This window comes from Phyllobates terribilis, unplaced genomic scaffold (assembly GCF_046119375.1).
Source record: "Phyllobates terribilis strain yellow unplaced genomic scaffold, ASM4611937v1 Scaffold_644__1_contigs__length_891845, whole genome shotgun sequence".
Lineage (NCBI taxonomy): Eukaryota > Metazoa > Chordata > Amphibia > Anura > Dendrobatidae > Phyllobates > Phyllobates terribilis.
Window position 1 is genome coordinate 594,455 of NW_027363404.1, and position 25,425 is coordinate 619,879.

Genomic DNA, 25,425 nt, shown 5'->3' on the forward strand with positions numbered 1-25,425 from the left:
TCCCACGGGGTGGCGTTGTCCTCCTTCTTCTCATCCAGGGGACATCCTCAGGACTGTCGGTGAGTAGGATCCTTCCATCCGGTTCGGGCTCCGTCTGTAGCCGCAGGCGCGCAGGACAGTGGTCAGGGTTTTACTTAGCTGACGCACTTCAGAGCGCAGGCTGTCCAGCTCGCTAGGGGACGCTGTTTGCACTTTTGCCTCAGCCGCTAATGAAGGGGCAGTGAGTGCTGTGGGCATTGGGGTGGCCCCACCCTGGTAACGCTGGATAGCAGTATCTGATGTTTCCAGGGGCTGAAGGACCTTAATAGCCATGTCCTTCAGGGCGTCAAAGGTGGCGTTTGGATGTTCTAAGGCCCACCACCGTACAGTTCTGCTCTCCTCCTGGGACCTTAACCCCCGGATGAATTGTTCTATCAGCATTTTGTCCTCATCATGTATGCTGGCTGGACTAACCTGTTTCAGGGCCCGCGGGGCCTCTTGTAAATGCCAGACATAGTCCCGGATACTGTCCTCAGGTTTCTAGGTACAGTGGTAGAACCTCATCCGAAGATCTGTCTCAGTGCGGTTTTCAAAGACAGTTTGCAGTCTCTTAAATATAATAGATACTGATTCCTGGTCTGCGGCTGGCCAGGTTTCAACTTCCCGCTCTGCGGCATCAGCCAATTGTCCCAGCACAACAGCGGCTCTCTGTTTACCAGTCATTGAGTACATGTCCAATACAGCGCATATTTTTCTATTGAACCCAGACAGGGTGTCTGGTTTGCAGTCATACTGGGGAAGCCATTTCGCTCCGGGGATGTACGGCAGGGCCATGAGTATCACTGGAGTCACGACCCCTGCTGGTGGGGCGGCCGCTCCAGCCTGAGCAACGCCGGGCACGAGTTGAGCATCGGGAGTGTTAACCGGTGCTCCGGCATTTTGCTGGTCGTCGGCCATGGTTGCGCCCCCCTAGTAAACCATAGCCTACCTTCTTTGCTTTTATCGGGTAGGCCGCAGCTCCACAGATTGCCGTCTACTTCCAGGACCTGATGCTTCCTGGTGCTGCGTTAGAGCATGAGGCGGGGCTTGGGCGTTGCGCGCTACCAACGGCCCGCCTCTCTGATTCCCGCGGTTATGCCCCTCTTCTTCCCGCGCGGCGACGCGGTTATGGCGCCGATTTTCACCACATTTCAAACACAGTTTATATACGGCACACAGTACCCGGTGGCAACGGGTACGAAATCCTGTTCGTGACCCCAGGAAGAGATGACTCGCCCAGGGGGATATGGGGGACTCGGAACCCGGGCCTTTACCTTCTTGGGAGGTCATGGCAGTCGGCTCCCGGGCCCGTACTCTGTGGTCAATATTTAAAAGGGGCTTGTTACTTGGAGGGATGAATAACAGTTTTGTCTCGCCACCTGTGGTTTCTGGTAATGGGTATCAGTGCTGCTGCAGACCTCCAGGGGTGATGGGATGGCAGCTGTGATGCTTTGGCTCCCCACAGGCAGAGCGGGCCCCCGGGGCAGGGTTGATGGAAGGGATGCAGGTGAGAGGTGGCCCGGTTGGGTCAGGGGGAATGACGGACACGCACACAGGGGATTCGCTTCAGTACCTTTACTGGTGTAATGGCAGGTATGGTCCAGGGTACTCAGTAGCAAGGGTGCACTTCTGGACTCTCCCCAGTGAGCGGGTAGTAGGCCTCCTGGTCCGTTTCTTCCTCTCTCTAAAGCTCCTGGCCAGCCTGGAACAAGGCCTAGCTTCTATGCTGTTTCATTCTCTCACCTGTCGGCTTGGTAGTAGAACTTTTCTCTGGCAACCACTATCCCTGGATGCTGGGGCCTTTGTGGTTCCTAGTCCTGTAAATGATTATAGCTTCAGGTTGACCAGGGGTCTGTAATTCTCCTGGTATGCTGGTTATCCCTACTGGGTGTAGAGGACCCTGTAGGCACAGACCCGGTGTCCGGCTTGTGTCCTGGGGTGAGCTTAATTTGCTCCTCTGCCCCCTTAACTCCTCTCTCCTCTCCTTGCCTACGGCCACACTCGAGGCCCTCAGCACAGCAGCACATCAGGTGCTGCCTCTTCAATGATCTCAAGTGCCAGCACACTCTCCCTACCTAACTCCACCCTCCAGTATATATATCCCTAACAGGGCTCCCTCTGGTGGTATGAGGTGAAAGGGTGGAGGTGTCTGTGTGTAGTGAGGGCCTCTTGTGGAGAAGTCTGTCCATGCACCCTTTTGGGTCCTGTGGTACCTGTAATAGCAGGGTGCCACATTGTTCTCTACTAGTCTGGGGCCGATCCCCTTCTGCGGCCTGATCCCTCCACGTAAGTGTGAATTCGGGCACACGGGTGGCATCCTGCACTTGCCATGTCCCTGGGATCCCATCTGTCTCTCTGGAGCTCTCCTCACTGCCTGTCTTCTTCACTTTACTTGCTCTCCTGAGTGGAGCTTCTCCTGAGCTCCCCCTCCCAACAAACTCCTCTCTGAACTGAACCCAACTCCCCCTTCTAGATGTTTCTATCTGTCTTTTACACTCTTCCTGTCTGTGCCCCACTGAACTTCTTCCTCCACCCACCTCCTCTACTTAGTTCCACCCTCCAGCTAGGGACCAGGGACTGTGCTCTCCCTTATGAGCAATCTTGCCCTTCCCTACTGAAGTGGAGTGTATTGGATGTGGGTGTGTGGGTCCCAGGTAATACTCCGTCCTCACCTGAGAGTGGGGTACCACACCTCTAGGTGAGATGCAGTACCTCTATAAAATCACTTTAAATAACTTTTTATCAAACGTAAAACATTCTTTTGCTTCTTCAAGTAAATGTCAACAGGCTGTAGTGAGATCCCTTCCAGGGTGTCCATCTCACTGATGTAAGTGCAAAGTGGGGAGACCCATCCACAACAAAGCCCCAACATAGGCCCTGGGTGTGGCTGCAGGGCATAGCTGATCCAGTCGTTGGACCACGTCTTCGGCCACACCAAACGGGTTTTTGTTCAGTGGTCTTTATAAAACCAACAAGAAGCACCTTAAGAAGTGCTAACTTTGTACAATAAAAGTTTTTGGCTGTTCAATGTCCAGAACCTATAAGTCTTTTTTTTTATTTTTTTTATTTACTTAACCAGGTAACTATAAAAACTGTGTTTTTTTTTATTTTTAAACACATTTTTTTCACACAATAGTGACACTAATACTATTCCGGGTAACTATATACACATTTTTTTCTGATGGTTACTTAGTTCAGTTCAGTAGTGGTGCTCCCTCAGGGGAAACATCTGTCCACCACTGGATGGCCCAGCCGGGTCATCAGCCTCCGATGGCAGGGGTGGGTTTTCCTCCACTTCCACCCTCCTGACATGTAGGGCATACCACCCCTGTTCTCCATGGTGACGGGTGTAGGTGACTCTGTCTCCTGGGTACTTAGCTGCAGCCGGAGCAGAATCTGCTTGTGGACGGCCAGGGTCAGCGACACCAGAAGTCAGGGGCATGTCCTCCGCGCTCGCCTTCTGCACATTAAGCGCATACCACCCCGTCTCTCCTGAGTATTGTGGTAACCAGGCCGCTCCTGGGATGTATGGCATAGACAGTGGCATTATGAGGGCTGCGGCAGCACCCGCTGCTGGAGCTTCACCTAAGTTAGGCATCTTTCTTCTCCCTTAGTTCACCCTTGCCAGGGTAGGACTCACCGCTCGGGATGCTTATGTTGTCGCTCTTTGCACAGCCGGTCACCGAGACTGCTCTGCTGGTCACTGTACAGCCGCACTCTTGCTGCACAGCTTCTCACACTTGTGTTATATTCACAGAGCTGCAGCAGCTGGGATCGTCGGATGAGTGGATGGATTACACAGCCCTCTGCAGGAGGAGGCGACAATCTCCCCCCTCAGTCTGATGCAAAGGGGAAGGCTGGCACCTTTCAGCCTGAGTGACAGACAACTCTGGTACAGTCTAAGCAAGTGGGAGGGGCCTATTTTGGCACAGTTTCCGATGCTCCGCCCATGATGGGACACCCCACATATCATTAACTGTGCATGTGCTACAGTAATAGCTGCAGTTTATACAGTTATACACAGTTATTGTGGCACACAGGACCCAGTGTAAAGGGTCGGTTCATCCTGTTCGTGGTGCCAAGTATGACGCGCAATCTGGGGCTGTGAGGTACTCGGTGCCGGGCTGGTAAGTGTTGGGGATGTCACGATGGCAGTGACCCAGTCCGTGGCCCTGGGTGGTCAAATGAAGGAAAAGTGTAAAAGTAAATTTTGAGGAATGTATTTGTGACGCCACCCGTGGTATGCGGCTATATGGGGCCGCCGCTGCGGTGCAGTTCCACTGGAGCTGATGGTGACGCAGCAGAGTTGGTTCAGCTCTCCACAGGCAGAGCTAAGCTCCAGGACAGTATATGATGAATTGTGGAGGTAGATGTTGTTGGTGCGGTGTAATGCAGGGCTGAGGGCACAGATAATGACCAGACAACAAATTAAGGGTGGTTTCCTCTATCTTTACTTGCGGTTTGTCAGAGCAGACCGGGGCACTGGTACTAGCTGGTGGAGGTGGAGGTGGTGGAGGTGGTGGAGGATCGGGCGGTGTAGAAGCAAATTGGGGATCCACCTCGCCAGTTAGAGTTATAGGCCTTCCCTCTGCGCTATTCTCTTTGGCCCTGCTGCTTGAAGCTATGCTGCGACCCTCGTCCTTGAGCAAAACATCTGTTCCTCACCTGTATGGCAGGCAGCTTGGGCCTTCCTCAAGTGTCGCTCCATCGTGGCAGTGCTGGGCCCTAGGATGCTGCTGAGCCGCCAGGTGTCTGGTGGGGCCTGGAGACTTGCAGTGTCCTGCCCTCCGGATTTAGCTGCTGGGCCTTCAGTGCCCGCACAACCACGGACTCCGGTGTCCGGTTCCCTTGCACTTCTCTCTGGGGCGAGCTTGTCCACAGCTCCCTTCCCCAGGTCCTTCCTCGTCACTCTCCTTTCTCCAACTCCCCTTCAACTAACTCTTTCTAACCCCGCCTCCAGGTTCCAATTTAAAGGGGAGGAGCTCCCCTTTCTGGTCTGGAGCCAGGAAAGTGTTGAATGTTGGTATGCTGGAATGCTGATTAGGGGACCCCTCCTTGCTTCCAGGCATGGCATCAACCCCTGAGAGGGAGGCAATGCCACTGTGGCAACCGGACCTCTGGGGTGCCACAAGCAAAATAAGTAATCTTATAGCTGACACCTTGTCTGCATGAGTACTACATGGACGCTATTCCATGCTCCTGCAATCTGTGACCACCCACTGCCCACCATCGGCTGCCAGCTCCAGACAATAATTACAGTAAGTAACCTCACAGCTGATGTCCGGCTGCAGTAGTACCTTTTAACTAGTGTTGAGCCATCCCCGTAGTGTTCGAGTTCGGTTCGGTTCGTTGAACACCCATATGTTCGCCGAACTGTTCGTCGAACTGTTCGTCGAACACCTGCGAACACCGTTAAAACCAACGGCAGGCAAATAAAAACACATAGAAAACACTTCAAAGGTGTCCAAAAGCTGACAAACTGCTCAGAAGACACAACTAACACTTGGAAAAGTGACAAGTACATATAGTCATGTGAAAAGAAAAGAGGTGGAGGAGTAAAAGGAGGGGGAGACACAGATATAGGCATGTCATGCCCTTCTAAAACCGAAAAAGTGCGAAGCCGACACGGCCAGTCCGTTCCTGCCCGTGCGACCTCCGTGTCGCCAGGTTTGTGCCAGAGCCGCGGTGGACCCTGACGGCCAGCCCCCCTCTCCCAATACTGGTGCCTGTCCGCTGGTGGGTCGAGCGAGCCCCCCTGTGGTGGAGGCAGGTCTAACCTTTTTAATTTAAATTGTCTCTCTAATTTGAATGAATACACTTTAACAAGGATCTATTGGAGGGCAAGTCTCATGCTAGCAGCCGCGTAATTCCAGCTCCAGTAGCGTCCACTAAAGCTGCTGCAGTTAAAAAGCTTTTATAAGGATCGAGCTCGGCGGTCCACCGCAAGGCGTCCTACCGCCAGTCCCAGCCCCTATGCCTTGGGGTGCCTCCTGATGCTCTTCACTGAGTATCCCGGGGTCCCGAAGCATTTCCTTTGAAAAAATAAAGTGTCCAAACTACAGGTGGTGTAGCTTGCTTAACAGCTGGGATAATCCGCTGACTAGCAGACACTGCTACTAGGCACAAAGTATTTCCTGGACTAGATGCAGTTAAAAATTTGTAATTAGATACTCTCGTTGGATGCTGAGAAAGCATTCCATAGAGTCTCCTGGCACGCCATATATTATTCTCTTAAAAAGCTTGGGGTAGGGGTCTAGGGGACCCTTTTATAGCCAAAATCACAGCCCTGTATCGCAATACGTCACCTAGGCTGAAGATAAATGGAACTGTAGCAACCTGAGGGCTCGGTTGCTACAGAGGTATTGCACCTCACCCAGAGGTGTGATATCTCACTCTCAGGTAAGGATGGAGTGTGGATCAGGACTCCGACACCTGCATGCATTACACCACATTGCCGTGGGGCAGGGCGACCAATATGCCCCTGAGATGGGCACGACAGTCCCTGTCCCTGGCTGGAGTGGGGGGAGGGAACACCGAGGAAGGGGAACCCTGTAGTGCAGGAGCAGGGAGGAAGCAGTTCCTGGGTGCATTGAGAAGGGAGTATAAAAGGTGGGCACCATCTTAGTTCAGTGCAGAGAAGTCTGAGCAGAAGTGACAGGGAGCAGGGGCTCTGCATGAGCTCTGCTCCGGAGGCGGGCCTAGTAACAGAGGCTCAGGCCTGGAAGAGGGAGAAGGAAGGAAGAGGAGCGGAGAAGGCTCCAGGAACGAGGAACGAAGAGATCCCAGGGGTGCGGACGGGCTAGTCGCCACCGCACGCCCGAATCCACCTGCCTGGAGGGGTCAGGCCAAAGGGGGAGACCGGTCCCCGAAACTAGTGGAGGCAGGAAACGACCCTCAGCTACAAACCGGAGGCTGTGACATTTTATGTGGCGCAGCCCCTCGCTACACCCGCTAGGAAGGCACCACATAGGGTCAGGGAAACTGGCGCCAAGTTTACCAAGAGGAGGCCCGAAGCAGCCGGACAGAAGCGTGGTCACTGGTGGGGTAAGAAAGGCCAGAGAAAGCACACACAAAGGGGGTCCTGTGAAGCGCTCCAAAGTTATCTGGGAGTTGTCTGAGCCCCTCACCTGGTGAGCACAGTACGATGTGGGCAGCCGTTACCTGCAGAAGTGGTCTGGATAATAAGAACTGTGAGTAAAGGCCCTGGACTGCATCACTGACTCACCCCCATCCTCCGCATACACTGCCCTGAGGCTATACTCCTCCCGTGGGGAGTTATACTACGCTCTGCTGCACCCACAACACCAGCCTCAGCGGTCTGCCCTGCAACGGCGGTTCACTCTGACCACAATCCACGGGTGGCGTAGTCAGACATTTAAACATCAAAACCACATAAATAGTTCCGCCACTGGTTTGACCGCCCTGAGCCACGGAACCGGGTCGCCGCCACGGAGACTACAACCACCAGCATCCACCAAAAAGGGTCCTGCTCCGGGTGTCCCAAGGCCCAGGGGAACGTCAGAACATTTTCATCACCTTTCATAATCACCAATGGGACAAGGCAGGGATGTCCTCTGTCCCCTCTCTTATACATCCTAGTGACGGAGCACCTGCTCTCATCAATTCGCCATAACCCCAATATTAGGTGGATTGAGGTGGGAGGCACCGAGTACAAGTGCTCTCTATTTGCTGATGATGTCCTAGTATATATCACTCAATCACATATATCCATCCCTGCTGTTATGGCTGAAATAGATCACTTTGTTACATGGTCAAATTTTAAAATCAATGCAGCGAAGTCTGAGGCCCTCGATGTCTCCCTCCCCAAATCCATACAGGATTCCATTCAGTCCAACTTTCCCTTTGACTGGCCCTCACAGGGTATCAAATACTTAGGAATTCGTATTCATAGAGACCTCTCCCGTCTATGTTATCTTAATTTTGGGCCCTTTATTGAACAACTCCATACAGACCACAGTTGGCAAGTTAGAACTGTAAGATTCACTACGTGAACCACTGGTGTTTTGTGGAAAAGCACATGTACACTGTGTTCCAAATTATTATGCAAAAAGTGTTTAGGAGTTATAAGGGAAGAATTTGTTTGTTTGTCAGTTAAACTCATTGATGGTGATGTGAGTCAGGGCTCTTTATATCACTGTAAGCAATTGCAGACAGCTGTGCTAATTAGTTTGGCAGGTGTGTCCAATGAAAGGCAAGACTACTTAAGAAAGCTGTCCCACATTATTAAGCAGCCTACATTTTCTGCCAAAATGGGAAAGAAAAAGGATGTGTCGGCTGCTGAGAAGCAACAAATTGTGGAGTGTTTAGGTCAAGGCATGACTACAATCAACATTGCCAAGACACTTCATCCTGATCATCGCACAATCAAGAAGTATGTAGCTGATTCACAGTACACACGTGTGCGTGCTGATAAGGTAAAATTGAGGACTCTTTCCTACAGGCAATTACGTCAGGTTAAAAGAGCAGCGGCAAAAAAGCCTTGTTATATCAGCAGACAAGTTTTTGAAGCTGCTGGTGCCTCCAACGTCCCCCGAACAACAAGATGCAGAGTCCTTAAGAGGTTTCCAGCTGTGCGTAAGCCATCCTGTCGACCTCCTCTATCCACTGCACACAAGCAGAAACGGCTCCAGTGGGCCAAACAATACATTAAGACTGACTTCAAAACTGTTTTGTTCACCGATGAGTGCCGTGCAATGCTCGATGGTCCAGATAGATGGAGTGGAGGATGGCTGGTTGATGGACACCCCACGCAAACACGGCTACGGTGCCAACAAGGAGGAGGTGGAGTAATGTTTTGGGCAGGAATCATGGGGAGAGAGATTGTCGGCCCCTTTAGGATCCCTGAAGGGGTAAAGATGAACTCCATAATGTATGTGGAGTTTCTCAAACAGCACTTCCTTCCATGGTTCAAGAAGAAGAACCGTGTATTCCACAGCAAGATCATTTTCATGCATGATAATGCACCGTCTCATGCTGCACATAACAGATCTGCATCTCTGGCTGATATGGGCATAAAAGGGGACAAACTTATGGTGTGACCCCCATGCTCCCCTGACCTCAACCCCATTGAGTACCTCTGGAGCATCATCAAAAGGAGTGTCTATTATGGCGGGAGGCAGTTCACATCTAAGCAACAGCTCTGGGAGGGTATTCTGTCCTCATGCAAAACAATTGAAGCAGAAACCATTTTTTTATTCTTTATTAAAATGAAAAGGTTGATCGAAGAGTGTGGCAACCCAGTAGTCAGGATTACTTCGAATTCGACAATCTCAGGGACATGTTGCTGGTAGTGCAGCAAGAAGGCACTCATGTGTCTTGCGCATCTAGGAGCCCCAAAATTATGTTCCGGGCTAGATGCAGCTAAAAATTATTATTAATTTTAAATCTGGTGGAGCTTAGTATAGATGGCCTAATAGAATCAGTACTGCACACTGCTACAAACCCAAATTATTTTCCAGCAATGATACAGATAAACATGATTAGTAATTTTAAAGCTTAAAACGGTTGGTGAGGTGATTTTAACAAATCATCAAGCTTTTACTCTCCCCAGGATGACACAGGGGTAGAAAAGTAATTTTGGATCCATGATTTGTTCATCTTTATGAACGTGAGTCTGTCTACATTATCAGTGGAGAGCCGCGTGCGCTTATCTGTCAGCACACCACCAGCAGCGCTGAACACACGTTCAGACAGAACGCTGGCTGCAGGGCATGACAAGATCTCCAAGGCGTAAGTGGCGAGCTCCGGCCATTTATCCAGATTGGAAGCCCAAAAAGAGCAAGGGTCTAGTGACACAGTCATGGCTTCAATGTTTACTTGGAGATACTCCTGTACCATGGTCTCTAGGCGTTGACTATGTGCCAGACTGCTTGTCTCCTGTGGCCTTGCAAAGGATGGGCTAAAAAAGTGGTGAAATGATTCCGCAAAATTGATGTTACCAGGAGATACTGTGTTTCTGTTACGGTTTGAGTGCTGAACACTCGAAGGTCCCACGGTTGGCAAGTTGGAACTGTGAGATTCACTACGTGCACCACTGGTGTTTTGTGGAAAAGCACATGTAAGATTCTGCAACAGTCTCTGCTGATACTCCTGCATGCGTGCATCCCTTTCTATGGCAGGAATAATTTCTGCAAATTTACTTTTGTACCGGGGATCTAGCAGTGTGGCAACCCAGTAGTCAGGATTATTTCTAATTCTCACAATTCGAGGGTCATGTTGCAGGTAGTGCAGCAAGAAGGCACTCATGTGTCTTGCGCATCCAGGAGCACCAAGTCCCTGTTGTGTTGGTGGCGAGGTAACAATCATGCTTCCTTCCTCTGTCCTCTCCCCCCAACCTCGCACAACAGAAATGTGATCAAGGTCTCCCTCATCTGATGAGTCTTCCATCAGTTCGTCCTCCACTTCTTCCTGGGCTCCTGCACCTTCCTCACTAATTTGGCTGCTACCATGCGCCCTGGTAAAACCATCTCCCCCACCCTCACATGCCTGCCGCCTTGGTGCTGCCGACCGTCTGGACCTTGCAGATGTTAGCCCTTCCGCATACAACTCCTCCTCCTCTACTTCCTCCACCTCCTCTTGTGCCACCACCAGACTCCGAATTCTGTTTAACATGTGCTCCAGCATGTAAATCTCCGGAATAGTCATGCTGATAATGGCATCGTCAGCACTAAACATCTTCGTCGCCATTTCAAAACTGTGCAGAAGGGTGCATAGGTCCCTGATCTGAGACCACTCCTCCAGCGTGATTTGCCCCACCTCTGGATCTCGTTGGCCCAGGCTATATGTCAGAACGTATTGCACCAGGGCTTGTCGGTGCTGCCACAGTCGCTGCAACATGTGCAGAATTGAATTCCACTGGGTAGGCACATCGCATTTTAGCCGGTGAAGTGGCAGGCCCAACGACTTCTGTAGAGATGTAAGTCGCTGAGCTGCAGGATGCGAACGGCGGAAGTGAGCACACAGCGACCGTGCCCTCTGCAGAAGGCCATCTAGTCCGGGATAGTGGGCTAAAAATTGCTGGACAACCAGGTTCAACACGTGAGCCATACAAGGCACGTGTGTGACATTGCCCCGGCGAAGGGCCGCACCCAGGTTTGCAGCATTGTCGCACACGGCCTTCCCTGGTTTCAGGTCCTGTGGAGACAACCATTCATGAAGCTGGTTCTCCAGAGCTGACCACAACTCCTCAGCTGTGTGACTCACATTTCCCAGACATTTCAAAGTAAAAACTGCCTGATGACGTTGAGCCCTGCTGCCAGCATAGTAAGGAGGTGTGCAGGATCCCTTCTGCGCAGTTAGAAAGCTTGTGGCATGACCAGACAGGCTTTGGGTGCAGGTGGAGGACCGAGAGGAGGTTGAGGAGGCAGAAGCAGTGGAGGAACTTTGAGATAAAGAGGACTGACGCACAACTCGTGGGGACGGCAAGATTTGGACAGCAGCCCCTTGTCCTGCTGTCACCATAGTTACCCAGTGCCCAGTCAGCGACATGTAACGCCCCTGTCCATGCCTACTCATCCAAGTGTCTGTGGTGAAATGCACCCTGTCACACAGAGTTTCTCAAAGAAGCGATGATGTTGTGTGCGACATGCTCGTGGAGCGCAGGCACACCTTTCTTTGAGAAGTAGTGCCGACTGGGCATCTGGTACTGGGGCACTGCGACGGACATAAAGTCTCGAAAATCCTTTGTGTCCACCAGGTAGAAAGGAAGCATTTCTGTAGCCAAGAGCTTGCAGATGGTGAAATTCAACCTCTTAGCTTTCTCATGGCTAGGAGGAAATGGTCTTTTACTTGTCCACATCTGAGGGACCGAGGGCTGGCTGTTGTGCTTAGACGGGGTTGAGAAGGGTGTCCCCGGCAAACTGCCGGTCTGTGAGGAAGATGCAGGCGGACATGTTAGGTTGCCTTGATCCAAAGGTGGTGCTATCGATGTCGGACAGCGCTCAACACCAGCTGGTGTTACCACCTCCAAAGAAAATGATGACCTGCCAATCACGCTGGCTGTTGCGGGTAAAGAGGTGGCAGGTCTGCGTCCCAAAACAGGTGTGACTGCTATCCCCCCAGTCACAGAGGATGAAGAGGCCGCGGATGCACAAGATGTGGCAGACGGTGGTTGGCACGGCCGGCTAGGCCACATTGTAGCACAGTGAGCTTCCCACTGCAACTTATGCTTCATGTCCATGTGCTGGTTCATGCATGAAGTACTCAAACTATGTATTTTTTGGCCTCTACTTAGCTTTTGCTGACAAATGTTACAGATAACACGAGTTGGGTCATCTTTATCGATCTGAAAAAATGCCCAGGCTATGCAAGGCTTAGCACCCATGCGATCTGAAGAGCCACCACGACTTGTGGTCAGAGGCAGAGTTGTGTTTGAGGATGCAGTTGTTGACGTGCTTCCAGTACTACGTCTCTGTCCAGGAAGGCGCAACCTGACCTCGTCGTCACTAGCATCCTCCTCCACCTCCTCTGCTGACCTCATCTCTTGGCTGACTGTGGGTTGACAGTAAGTGGGATCTCCAACCTCATCATCATCACCCTGTGTGTTATCACACCCGTCGTCCTCAGAGCCAACCTGTTCCTGCCGTGACAAAAAACTAATCAGGTATTTGAGTCTCATCATCATCTTCCTCATTGTCTCCACCAACAGGAGTTACAGTTTGGGAACGAGGGTCTACATTATGGTCAGAACCTTCTGCGTCTGGTCCTGGATCCGACTCATAAAGATTCTGGGCATCAGTGCAGATCATTTCCTCGTCTGGATTCACAGAAGCTCTGGAGCCGACCTCTGATTCCCAGGCTATAGTATGAGTAAACAGCTCTGCAGACTCAACCATCTGTTCTACCCCATACTCAGACGGGCAGCTGGAGACTTGGGAGCTGTGAGGAAGCAAGTGCGATTGGGGTGACACCTCTGAGGACTGGAGTATTTGTGATGTTGAAGTTGAGGTGGAGGAGAGCCCACTTAAAGGAGCACTTGATATCCGTTGAAGCACCTGCTGTTTTTGTGCCTCATCTGGAATTTGTAGCGATTGGCGTGGCCGTAAGAAAGGGATCTTATCACATTGTTCGCTAAAAGAAGTAGACATTTTAGTTTGGCTTAAAGATGGTCTTTCTTCTGCAGATGTTACTGTTGCTTTAACACCTACCCCATGGACACAACCTTTTTTCCCCTTCCCAACATGCCTATTCCCCTTTCCACAAGCAGCAGGCCTTTTTCCACTCATTTTGGTGGTTAACTAATTCACAACTTTGGAGTTGTTTGCACAAAAAAACAATGGATGGGAACCGAGCAGAGCTGAGTGGCCAAACTGTGGTATTAGGCCAAAAGTATTGGCTGGGTTAGATACAGATAAAAATTATATTGAATTTGCAACCTGATGGAGGTTAGTATAGATGGACTAATAGAACAAGTCCCACACACTGCTAGAAGCCGAAATATTTTTTCAGAGCTAGATGCAGAAAAAAATTATATTGAATTTGCAACCTGATGGAGGTCACTATAAATGGACTAATAGAGCAAGTCCCACACAATGCTACAAGCTGAAATATTTTTTCTGAGCTAGATGCAGAAAAAAATTATATTGAATTTGCAACCTGATGGAGGTCAGTATAGATGGATTAATAGAACAAGTCCCACACACTGCTAGAAGCCGAAATATTTTTTCAGAGCTAGATGCAGAAAAAAATTAGATTGAATTTGCAACCTGATGGAGGTCAGTATAGATGGACTAATAGAACAAGTCCCACACACTGCTAGAAGCCGAAATATTTTTTCAGAGCTAGATGCAGAAAAAAATTTGATTGAATTTGCAACCTGATGGAGGTCAGTATAGATGGACTAATAGAACAAGTCCCACACACTGCTAGAAGCCAAATATTTTTTCAGAGCTAGATGCAGAAAAAAATTATATTGAATTTGCAACCTCATGGAGGTTAGTATAGATGGACTAATAGAACAAGTCCCACACACTGCTAGAAGCCGAAATATTTTTTCGGAGCTAGATGCAGAAAAAAATTATATTGAATTTGCAACCTGATGGAGGTCAGTATAGATGGACTAATAGCACAAGTCCCACACACTGCTAGAAGCCGAAATATTTTTTCAGAGCTAGATGCAGAAAAAAATTAGATTGAATTTGCAACCTGATGGAGGTCAGTATAGATGGAATAATAGAACAAGTCCCACACACTGGTAGAAGCCGAAATATTTTTTCAGAGCTAGATGCAGAAAAAAATTAGATTGAATTTGCAACCTGATGGAGGTCAGTATAGATGGACTAATAGAACAAGTCCCACACACTGCTAGAAGCCGAAATATTTTTTCAGAGCTAGATGCAGAAAAAAATTAGATTGAATTTGCAACCTGATGGAGGTCAGTATAGATGGACTAATAGAACAAGTCCCACACACTGGTAGAAGCCGAAATATTTTTTCAGAGCTAGATGCAGAAAAAAATTATATTGAATTTGCAACCTGATGGAGGTTAGTATAGATGGACTAATAGAACAAGTCCCACACACTGCTAGAAGCCAAAATATTTTTTCAGAGCTAGATGCAGAAAAAAATTAGATTGAATTTGCAACCTGATGGAGGTCAGTATAGCTGGACTAATAGAACAAGTCCCACACACTGCTACAAGCTGAAATATTTTTTCAGAGCTAGATGCAGAAAAAAATTAGATTGAATTTGCAACCTGATGGAGGTCAGTATAGATGGACTAATAGAACAAGTCCCACACACTGCTAGAAGCTGAAATATTTTTTCAGAGCTAGATGCAGAAAAAAATTATATTGAATTTGCAACCTGGTGGAGGTTAGTATAGATGGACTAATAGAATGATGCTATGCCCAAAAGGTTTTACTTCACTAGGTGCAGTACAAAAATTTGTATTCTATACACAGGTAGTGTAGCTTGTAACACAGATAGGCTACTCCACTGACTAACACACTCTGCAATAGGCCAAAAAGGATTTGCTTTGCTAGATTTAGCCAAATGCTGTGAAAAAAGCTTGCACAGCACTGGCACAGACCTGCCTGGCAAAAAGTGATAGGAAATGATGTAACTTAGTCCTGAAAAGGACTGCAATTACAATTAGTCTTTACTCTCAACCTATCTATTTAAGAGCACAGACCTGCCTGATAAAAGTCGTATGAAATGATGTAACCTAGTCCTTAAAAGGACTGCAATCAGAACTATTCCCTACTCCCAAGCTATCTGTAGATTTGTGCGAAAATTGGCTTGAAATTAACACTGAAAGTATAGCGCACACAGCAACAGCGGTGCCGTCTAACACGCAGCTGCAGCAGTGAGAAAATGGTGGCGACGGGGAAAATGGCTGGGTCTTATAGAGCAAGGACATGTGACATACACTGCCAATGACACATGCCCTTGCTTGTGTGAAAAAAAGCACTTCGCTCCGTGTGTGCGCTGCTGATAGGCTGACAGATTGCACATCCCCACTGTAAATGCGGGAAAGAAAAAAAAAATGGAGATCTTCATTATTCGTGCAGAGATCCATCCCCTGCCCCTCCCCCCGCCCCGCTGTACACTCAAACTGCGTATTAAGATTAATTTTCAGCATTACTGAGAAAAAATCCAGTTATGATTTTGGTGCACGAACAGTTATCGAACATAACCTCGAACAGCCGAATTTTTTTCAAATCGTTCGTGTTCGCCGAACGGCTCGAACACCGCCCAAAACAGCTCGAATTTGAGATTGGCGAACAGTTCGAGTCGAACACCGCTCATCTCTACTTTTATCTACGCAACAGGACTTTCTTCTATGAAAAATAACATCTGGATATTTACCTTTGCCATAAAGTTGGAGTACATTAAGGACTCTTGAACTATACTGTATACTGACTAATCATCTAAAGCATATACAGAATGGGAGGAATAGAGCTAAGCAACAGTACATGTGAAAAAGACTTAGGTATACTAATAGATCATAGACTGAACATGAGTCAACAGTGTGATGCAGCAGCAAAAAAGGCAAATACAATTCTGGGATGTATTAACAGAAGCATACAGTCTAGATCACGTGAAGTCATTATCGGTCTTTACTCCTCTTTGGTCAGACCTCATCGGGAATACTGTATACAGTTTTGGGCACCACATTTTAAAAAAGACATAGACAAACTGGAGCAAGTTCAGAGAAGAGCGACCAGAATGGTGACTGGTCTGCAAACCATGTCCTATGAGGAACGGTTGCAGGATTTGGGAATGTTTAGCTTGCAAAAAAGAAGACTGAGAGGAGACTTAATAGCTGTCTACAAATATGTCAAGGGCTGTCACATTGTAGAAGGATCATCTTTATTCTCATTTGCACAAGGAAAGACTAGAAGCAATGGGATGAAACTAAATGGGAGGAGACACAGATTAGATATTAGAAAAAACTTTTTGACAGTTAGGGTGATTAATGAGTGGAACATGCTGCCACGAGAGGTGGTTAGTTCCCCTTCAATGGACGTCTTCAAACAGAGGCTGGACAGACATCTGTCTGAGATGATCTAGTGAATCCTGCTTTGAGCAGGGGGTTGGACCAGATGACCCAGGAGGTCCCTTCCAACTCTACCATTCTATGATTCTATGATTCTATGATATTATTATTATGGACTCTTTTTTTTTTTTTTTTTTCCAAAATCATTTTTATTACAGTTTGTCAATGGTACAAAATAGCAAAATAACAAAATAACATCATAAGAGCACAAAATCAAAATCAAACATAAGCCCCCAATATAGATACATCCACAAAATGCAGTACAGCCATCTATCATGTATATCAAATGACTCTAGTAGTGTCCTGAAAGATATCGAATGAAGGTTCCTCCGCTATCACCACAAACAATAAAACCACTTCTATATCTTTAAGATCCCCAGAGTACCATTCAAGTCTTCTAGTAGATACCAGTTGGAATTTTTAAATGGAAGGACCGTACGAACCAACTCGTCCGGGGTCAGATGCAAAATTTTGAAGGCTCTCCACGTATTAAAAAAAATTTCTGTCAAGATATCCTTGTTTCTCTCAGTTTCCATCCTCTCAGTCAATATGTTGTCTTTCAGCATTGTTACTAAGTCTGGGATCTTGGGGCATGCCCCACTCAGCCAGTCCCTTAAAATAAGTTTCTTAGCTGTTATAGCTATAATGTGCAATAATCTAGCTTCTTTTCATCTCCAAATTTTTTCCGCCGGGAAGTGTAACAGCCATGTCAAGGGGTCGTGACCTATGTCATTATTATAAATATCTTGTGTTGCCGTAATAACACGTCTCCAAAAACCCTGAATAGCTGTACAAGTCCACAGGCCATGAATCATATCTGTCTTAGGGGTGTCACATTTTGGGCAACTTTGTAACCTATCAGGTGCTTGTGGTGTTGGTGGTATGGTAAAGCCAAATATCGCTCTATACATGATACGGAATTGCATGTTCCTCCACTTTTCATTAGGTATATACTTTCTCACCAATTCCCAGCCTTTAAGTATTTTGTCCTCCAGATCTTCAGTTTAAATCAATCTCTCCCAACCTTTAAATCTCTTATCAACGCCCTCAAATGAGGTTATGTCTTTCAATCGTTTGTATAAGTAAGAGATTGTAACGCATTCCATCGAGACATCCTTCAGCTGGTTTAAGACATGGAACTGTAGTTGTCCATATTGCATCAACTGCATGGCCGATAGACCGTACTTCTCTAACACTTCCGACCCACGTAACCATCTTTTCTTAGTCACATGTAACAGGTCACCCATCCTCTGAATGCCCCTAACTCTCCATTCCTTGAATAGAATGTTCTCCCTTCCCATTTTAAAGCCGATATGGGCCCAGGGATTCAAATATTTTGAAACCCTCCACGCCAACTTAAATTTCTTTCGGACCGCTTCCAGCACATCGCTGTGTCTCTGTATATCAATGAGTGTTTCAAAGACTGCGGAATGTCAGACCAAGAGGCATGAAGGAGACTAACCGGGTCCCATGGTCTACATAGTTCCACCTCATCTTCATAGTTAGAGTGTTTGCTAGATTTCTTTAGCCAGTCTAGCACATGTCGGGAAAGACAAGCCAAATTATATCCCCTAATATCCGGGAGTCCTAACCACCCCCTGTCTTTGGGAAGCGTCAGGGTATCAGTTCTTATTCTCGCTCTCTTTCCTCTCCATAAGAATCTCGTGAATGCTACATTGAGTCGTTTGATGTCTGTATATCGGAGGAGAAGAGGGATCGTCTGTAGTGGGTACAGCAGTCTCGCTAAACTAATCATCTTTATCAGATGACACCTCCCCAATAGAGACAATGGGAGGTTTTTCCACTCCTCCAACTCTTTCTCTATCTTGGCAATTAACGGGCCAAAGTTCAGAGAATACACAGAGCTCGCAGACCTCCCCAGATAAACCCCTAGATATTTTATGTGGTCACGTCTAACCTTAATACCTCCTATCCGGTCCACCAACCTCTCATGATGGATGTTGCGACCTGACTCACCCAGTCTGAGCAGCTCACATTTAGATTTGTTTAGTTTGAAGCCAGAAAAGGAGCCATAGACTTCAAGCTGTGCAAGCAGGTTGCCCATATCTCTTCCCGGTCTATTTAAAAATAATATTACATTGTCAGCAAATAAAGCTGATTCAACAGTTCTTTGCCCTACTCGTATTCCTTCAAATGCATCGCCATCATTGAGGAATCGAGAAAAAGGTTCAATTGCCAGGTTGAAAAGCAAAGGAGACAAGGGACATCCCTGGCGTTTTCCCTTCTCCAAGGGGAAGGCTGCAGACAGAAAGCCCGGGGTGTTCACCTTCGCTCTTGTGTTAAAGTATAGTGTTTTTAGAAAGGTACTAAAGGACCCGAGAAAGCCAAAGGCATCCAAAACCATATCAAGCCATGCCCAACTTACATTGTCAAACGCTTTTTCGTCGTCCAACAATAGTAATGCCGGTGGATCATCCCTGCATAACCTCCCCCTTCCCACCTCATCCAGGATCAATATAGCCTTCCTAATATTACCCACTGCCGACCTTCCCTTTATAAACCCCGATTGTTGGCTCCCGATAAGCCGTGGCATAATTTGTGCCAGACAGTCTGCCATAATCTTGGGCAGAATCGTGAGATTCTGATTGATTAGTGAAATGGGTCTATAACTGGAGGGATCGGTTGCTACCCTTTCTCCTTTCGGGAAAAGTTTAATATATGCCATATTGGTTTGATCAGACAGGCGCTCACCCCTCAAGATCTTATTAAAGTAAGGGACCATGCAGGTGGCAACTTTATCATTAAGCGCTTTATAATATTCCCCAGTGAACCCGTCAGGACCCGGAGCCTTGTGGGAACCCAGGTTTTTTATCGTCTCAAGGACCTCTTCTTGGGTTATTTCTCTATTTAACCCCTCAAGTTCTCCCTCTGCTAAGTTTGGTAATTTTACTTTTTTCAACCAGTCCTCCCTTCCCTCTCTTGGCCCTAGATTGTCTTTGTAGAATTCTGAATAGTATTTTCCCAGTAGATTGTTTATCCCCCTTGGAGTGGATTCTAAAGTACCATCCTTCTTTTTCAAAGATGTTATTGCCGTATGCGGCCTCTTTCCTCTGGCTAAATTGGCTAAAATTTTTCCTGCTATATCCCCGTATCTATATAAATCAACCTCCCATTGGGCTTTCCAAAATAGCTCTTTTTTCTTGGCCCATGCGTCAAATTTTTGTTTAGCTGTCACCCACTGGGATTTCAAGTCCAACGTTTGTAGATTTTTCAATTGAGTGTACGCCTTCCTGACGGCCTCGCTAGCAGTTTTAAACTGCTCATTGGCCTTACATTTCTGTGTCTTTGTGTAGGCTAGGATTTTACCTCTCATTACGGCCTTACTCGTTTCCCAAAATAACCGTGGATCAGACCTGTGAGCTTCATTGTCTAATGAGAATTCAGTCCACCATTCCCCTAATAATTTGTCAAAATTCCCGTCTCGTCTAAGATATGACGAGAAGCGCCACAGATAATCTGTCCCTCTTGGCGATGAATCTGTCAATTGTAGAGTGACTGGATTGTGGTCTGAAATAGCCATGTCTTCTATGGTCACATCTTCTACTCTATCTATCGGCACCCCCCCCAGTAAGAACATGTCTATACGTGACCACTAATCATGCGGGTGAGAATAATGTGTGAATTCACCACGATATAGGGGATGATACATTCTCCACACATCCCCCAAGCATAAGCAGGAAATCAAATTGTGGAGTAGTCCCGACCCCTCCTGGAACTCCTCGTTTTGGGCAACACAGAGTCCATGACGTCCTCCCCTTCTTCTATCTTCTAAGCTAGATACTACTGTATTGAAGTCACCCCCAAAATTTTTGTATCCTCTCCATCTTCCAGGACCAACTTTTGAATGTATGTAAAGAAGTCTTTCTGGGCCGAGTTAGGGGCATAAATATTATAGAGACTTAGTCTACCTGACGGACTATCCAGTACCAGGTGTATCAGGCGTCCCCCATCGTCCCTGACCTCAGAGAGGATTTTGTGTTGGAAGGCCCTGTTGACCAGAATTAGCACGCCTGCTTTCCTCCCTTCCGCCCCAGAGCCATATACTGCCCTACCCACATTCTATGCATTCTAAACATTTCATTTTGGGACAAATGAGTTTCCTGTAACATGGCAATATCAGCGTTAAGTCTCTTCAGATGTCGCAATATCATTGATCTTTATTCCGGGGATCTTAATCCTTTAACGTTCCAGGTTATAACCTTAACCATGTTCTTTGTTATATAGTGAGATTAGGTGATGGTACTCTCTAACTGGGTAAGCATAATTTGTGGTATAACAGCACATTATAATTTGAGACGACGTTGCATTAAGTGGATCGCGCTCTGAAAACTCTTTATACAACAACAGTAAAAACCATTCCCATTTCCCCCCCTTGTAAAAATACCCTCCCCCTCCCCTCAACAATTATCCCTCTAAATATTCGACGTAAACGAACTTCCATATACTGACAGGTAACCTCCTTTCTCTCCCGCCCAACGGCTTATGAACAAAGTTTAAAGTGTAGCAACCGTCTTTGCATATACATAGCGCCTCTCCTCAACCCCTGTTCCAATCCTCCAAATGCTCAAGAAGTCATCCAATAGTGTAGAATAGAGTCCACGGAGGAAGGAAAAGAGGGAAAAGATTAAAAAAAAAGGGGAAGAAACCCCAAGAAAAACAGCTTAATGTTACCAGTGAGAGACAGACTTAGCACAAATCTTCACTGTCTTGAATAGGCAAAGGTTCAGAAGCGATTGAGTGCTGACCTCATGTGGGCCCACTGTAGTTTGTGCCCCCCTTTTCTTTCGGGGACAAGGTTTGGACACCTCCTCCCGATGACTAGGGCAAGATTTCACCATGCCGGGGCCCAGGCGATCGGGAGTCTGCATCACGGCAAGGTCCGGAGACCCCGACGGTCTAATTTCATCCGATCTGGGAGATATGTGATTACTTCTATCCGCAGGCTCTCTTTGCGTGAGATGTCTTAGCGCTTCCTGGGGATCACGCTGCACTTTAAGCCTGCCATCAGGGCCTCTATATTTAAGCACTGCAGGGTACAGGAGTTGGAGACGGATGTTCCTCTTGTACATGATGCTACATGCCGGGCTAAAAGCTTTTCTCAACTTGGTAACCGCCACAGAAAAATCTCCAAAAATCAGGATCCTATGCTCTCCAATCAATACTGGACGTCTCATACCCTTAAAGGTGCGCAAGATATTTTCTTTGTCTTTATAATCAAGGTAGCGCACAATCACTTGTCTTGGTCTTGACTGGAGGGAGGTGCGGTTCTTTTCACGCATCTGAGACTCAGAATTGTTGATTTTGCTGGAATCTGGTCTTGTCGCTGGAGGCATGCCAACTCTGTGGGCTCTTTCTACCTTGCATTTGTGCGAAATCCCTAAGGCACGAGAAATTTCAATTTTCAGATGTCATTTAGTGCCCCATTTGGTATAGATTCAGGCAGCCCTATGATTTTCAGGTTGATGCGTCTCGAGCGGTTCTCCAGATCCTCTAGTTTGTCTTTAGTGTAAGCTGACTGTTGGAGAAGATCAGAGACTTGGTTCTCCAGTTGTGACACCCTGTCCTCCGAATCAGATAACCTCTGTTCTAAGGTATGGAGTCTGGATTCATGCTGGTCAGATATGATTTGCAAGCCCAGCAGAGCCTCTTTCATCACCTCTCTGATTGTCTCCCTGAGATCTTCTGCTAGGTAGTGTGATGCTTCCTGTGCCAGCTTTTTATAATCTAGTGGGGGCATAGTGTGACCAGGTGAGGGTACTTCTTCGTCTCCTTCACTACACTCCCCTCCACTGGCTGCCACATCTATGCTACTGTCTGTGCTTACGGAACCCTCCAGCTTCTTCTGCTGTCGTTGTCCCCGCGTTGTGTCCCTCTGCTTCCCGCCCGCCGCCATCTTGGCGGTTACCTTCTGCCGCTGGGGCTGAGGAGACGAGGTTCCGTGCTCGCTCCCGGTGTTGCGGAGTCACCTCTCCATGCGTCCCTCCTTTGCTGCCGGTGACGCTGCCTTCTTAGAGCTCATTTTGAGCGTTGTGGCATCGGTGCGTGGTGCGATGTTGCTGTTTAACCGCCACGGGGGCTGGGAGCTCAGACGCATCCCTGTCAGAGCCGGAACCGGAAGTCTGTATGGACTCTTTTTAATCTTGTGTACCTTTATTTATCCTATGGAAAACTGATATTTTGTGAAATTGTGCTGTTAACTTGTGCCTATTAATATCACTATGTTCTTAATATCACATTTTACTTCTTTTTGAGGTTATCATTTTACTTATTCCTTTTTTTGGGTCTATATAACTTACCATATTGTAAGTAGCGCGATAGATTCAGTAGTTTTTCACAGTTAATTTATGTTTAAAGGAGGGGGGCAATCACTTTTTCACACAGGTCCCTGTAAGTTCGGATTTCTTTTTCCCTTAATAATAAAGACCTTTATTTAAAATAGCATTTTGTCTTTACTTGTGTTATCTTTGTCTAATATTTACATTTGTCTTGTGATCTGAAACATTTAAGTGTTAAGGCCCTGTCACACATAACGAGATCGCTAGCGAGATCGTTACTACGTCACAGTTTTGAGATCGCTGGAGAGATCGTTCGGGAGCCGTCAAACATGTAAACTTGCCAACGATTTCGGCCGCCCCAGCGATCTAACTAACGATCTCGTTGGTCGCTGGGACGCTGTCACACAGCAGCTATTTCAACGATCCACACTCAACGATACACACTTTGAGGGACTGTACTGTGACAGAAAGGCGTACATAAAATTACCTTTCCGCGCCCACTCATCTTCGATTGGTGGACGCTACTGCGTTCTGATTGGCCGGGGGTTTTTAAAAAGGCGACGTTGGGGCAATTCCGCTCCCTTGTTCCTATCTGCGCTTTGCTTTCGGATCGTAGCAGTGTTCTCCGGGCAAGTTTCGTCCATCTGGGATTTGTTGAAGCCTTGTCAGCGTCCTGATTTTTGGATCCTAGTTGCGATCTACTGCTGTGATTCCATTCATTTGTGGATTTTCTTCAGCTGTGACTGAACATTGACTTTTGGGTTCTTCAGGCAGCTATATTGCTTTGTTTCCACGGTAAGTTATTTTAGTGGATTTTTATCACACTCAATAAGTATATATTTGCTTATATATTGGAGGCCATTTTTAGTCAGCAAATGGTGTGTAGTACTTTTTACTTTGTTTGAAAATGTTTCATGTATGCTCACTGTATTGCTATCCTTTTCAGATGGCTTTCAAAAGTGAAGAGTTTGTGAGGGAAATGATTGACCTCTACCGCTCCCTGCCGTGCCTTTGGCAAATAAAATCAACAGACTACTGCAATAGAGAGAAAAAGAGGGAGGCCTACCAGCAATTGATTTCCCTCTTTAAAAGGCATGGCCCCAACGAGAAGGTGGATGAAGAGCTGGTGAAGAGAAAGATCCAGGGTCTACGTACCGTATATAAGAAAGAACTCAACCGGGTGGAGAAATCAAAGAAGTCAGGTACCGGCACAGATGAGGTTTATGTGCCGACATTATGGTATTATGATTTGCTTGCCTTCACCCGTGACCAGGAGCTACCTCGGCGAATGGTGTGTACGATACGGCAGACCCCGGAAGAAGACCCCGACATACGGACTGACTCCCCTGTTGAAGATGTAAGTACCTTCTTTGCTTCCCTGTAAATAGCATTTATACTTTCAATGTACATGCCCTAGTTTAGCCGCCCCTCATATTTGTTTTTTAGTGCACGTGTACCCATGCTGGTCATAACATACCTGCTGGATGTTGTAACCAAATCTTAACTTTATTTTTGTGTTCCCACAGCACCATTGGCAAGATGACGACATCTCGGCTACGGAACGTGGTATGGAGGAGGCGAGTGTTATGTCAAGGAATGAGGAACCTATGGCATCGGTGAATGAAGACCCTATGGCCTCTACAAGTGAAGACCTTGTGCCTCGGCGACAGAGAAAATCAAGGAAAAGAAAGGCCAGCTTGCCGCCATCGCCAGATCTAGTATCTCTGGCGAACAAGATTCTACTTCTGCAGACCCAGGCCAAGCGGGACAGCTTTGCAACATATGCTGGCGAGAGACTACAGAGGCTGGATGACCGACAGAGGGCGCATGCAGAAAGGGTCATGTTTGAGACTTTAAATAAAGCGGCAGCCGGTGAACTTAATGAAACGTCTACTGTACATACTCTGATTGACCCTGGCCATTTTCAACAACATTCTTGGACCCATAGGCCGGACCCACTTCACAGCACACCAGTGCAGAGGATCCGGCGTCCACAAAGCCTTGCCCCCCCCCCACAGTATCCCATGTGTTCTGATTCTTTTGTTTCCCCCAGGCACGGATACACAAATACAGGTAATCGATATGAAGAACTGTAGTGATGTTTCATTTCAATTTTTTTTTATCATTTTGTAAATATTGTTAATTTAATACTTATTTAAATTGTTAAAATTGTTTATATTTTTGTTTGTTTATAAAAACAAGGTTTATTGTCCTCTTTTTTAACTTTACCCCTGCCCTCTGATCTCACCCTGATTGAAATAAAAATGTTTTTTGGTTGCCTTATTTTCTGCTTTACCTCTTCCCGAGGGTGGGACCCCTCACCCCTGCCCTCCGATCCCTTCCCAATCTCCGTTCCCTCCCCTCCATTCTCTACCGTCTATTCCCATCCCTGCTCTCCGCTGGTGATCACCTCCTCCCCTTCTCCTCCTCCGGCTCCAGGCTTTATCACCTGTCTTCTGTCTTTTCCCTGTGTCCTCTGGTCTTCTTCACAGCTGGTTTTCTTCCCCTCCTCTTCCTACTTCCCTTCTTTTAGTCTTTGGGGTCATAGTCATGGTGCACGGTATGGCAATGATCTGCCATACCATGCACTAT

The 25,425-nt window shown here is 47.3% G+C and overlaps 1 protein-coding gene across 1 annotated transcript; it reads left to right on the forward strand.

The window, feature by feature from the left end:
• Positions 1-23,631: 23,631 nt before the first annotated feature.
• Positions 23,632-25,089, forward strand: LOC141234834 (uncharacterized). The gene is made up of 2 exons (XM_073668049.1): positions 23,632-24,190; positions 24,360-25,089. Exons 1-2 carry the CDS (start codon positions 23,741-23,743, stop codon positions 24,927-24,929), a joined length of 1,020 nt encoding a protein of 339 aa, XP_073524150.1. The 5' UTR covers positions 23,632-23,740; the 3' UTR covers positions 24,930-25,089.
• Positions 25,090-25,425: the final 336 nt, after the last annotated feature.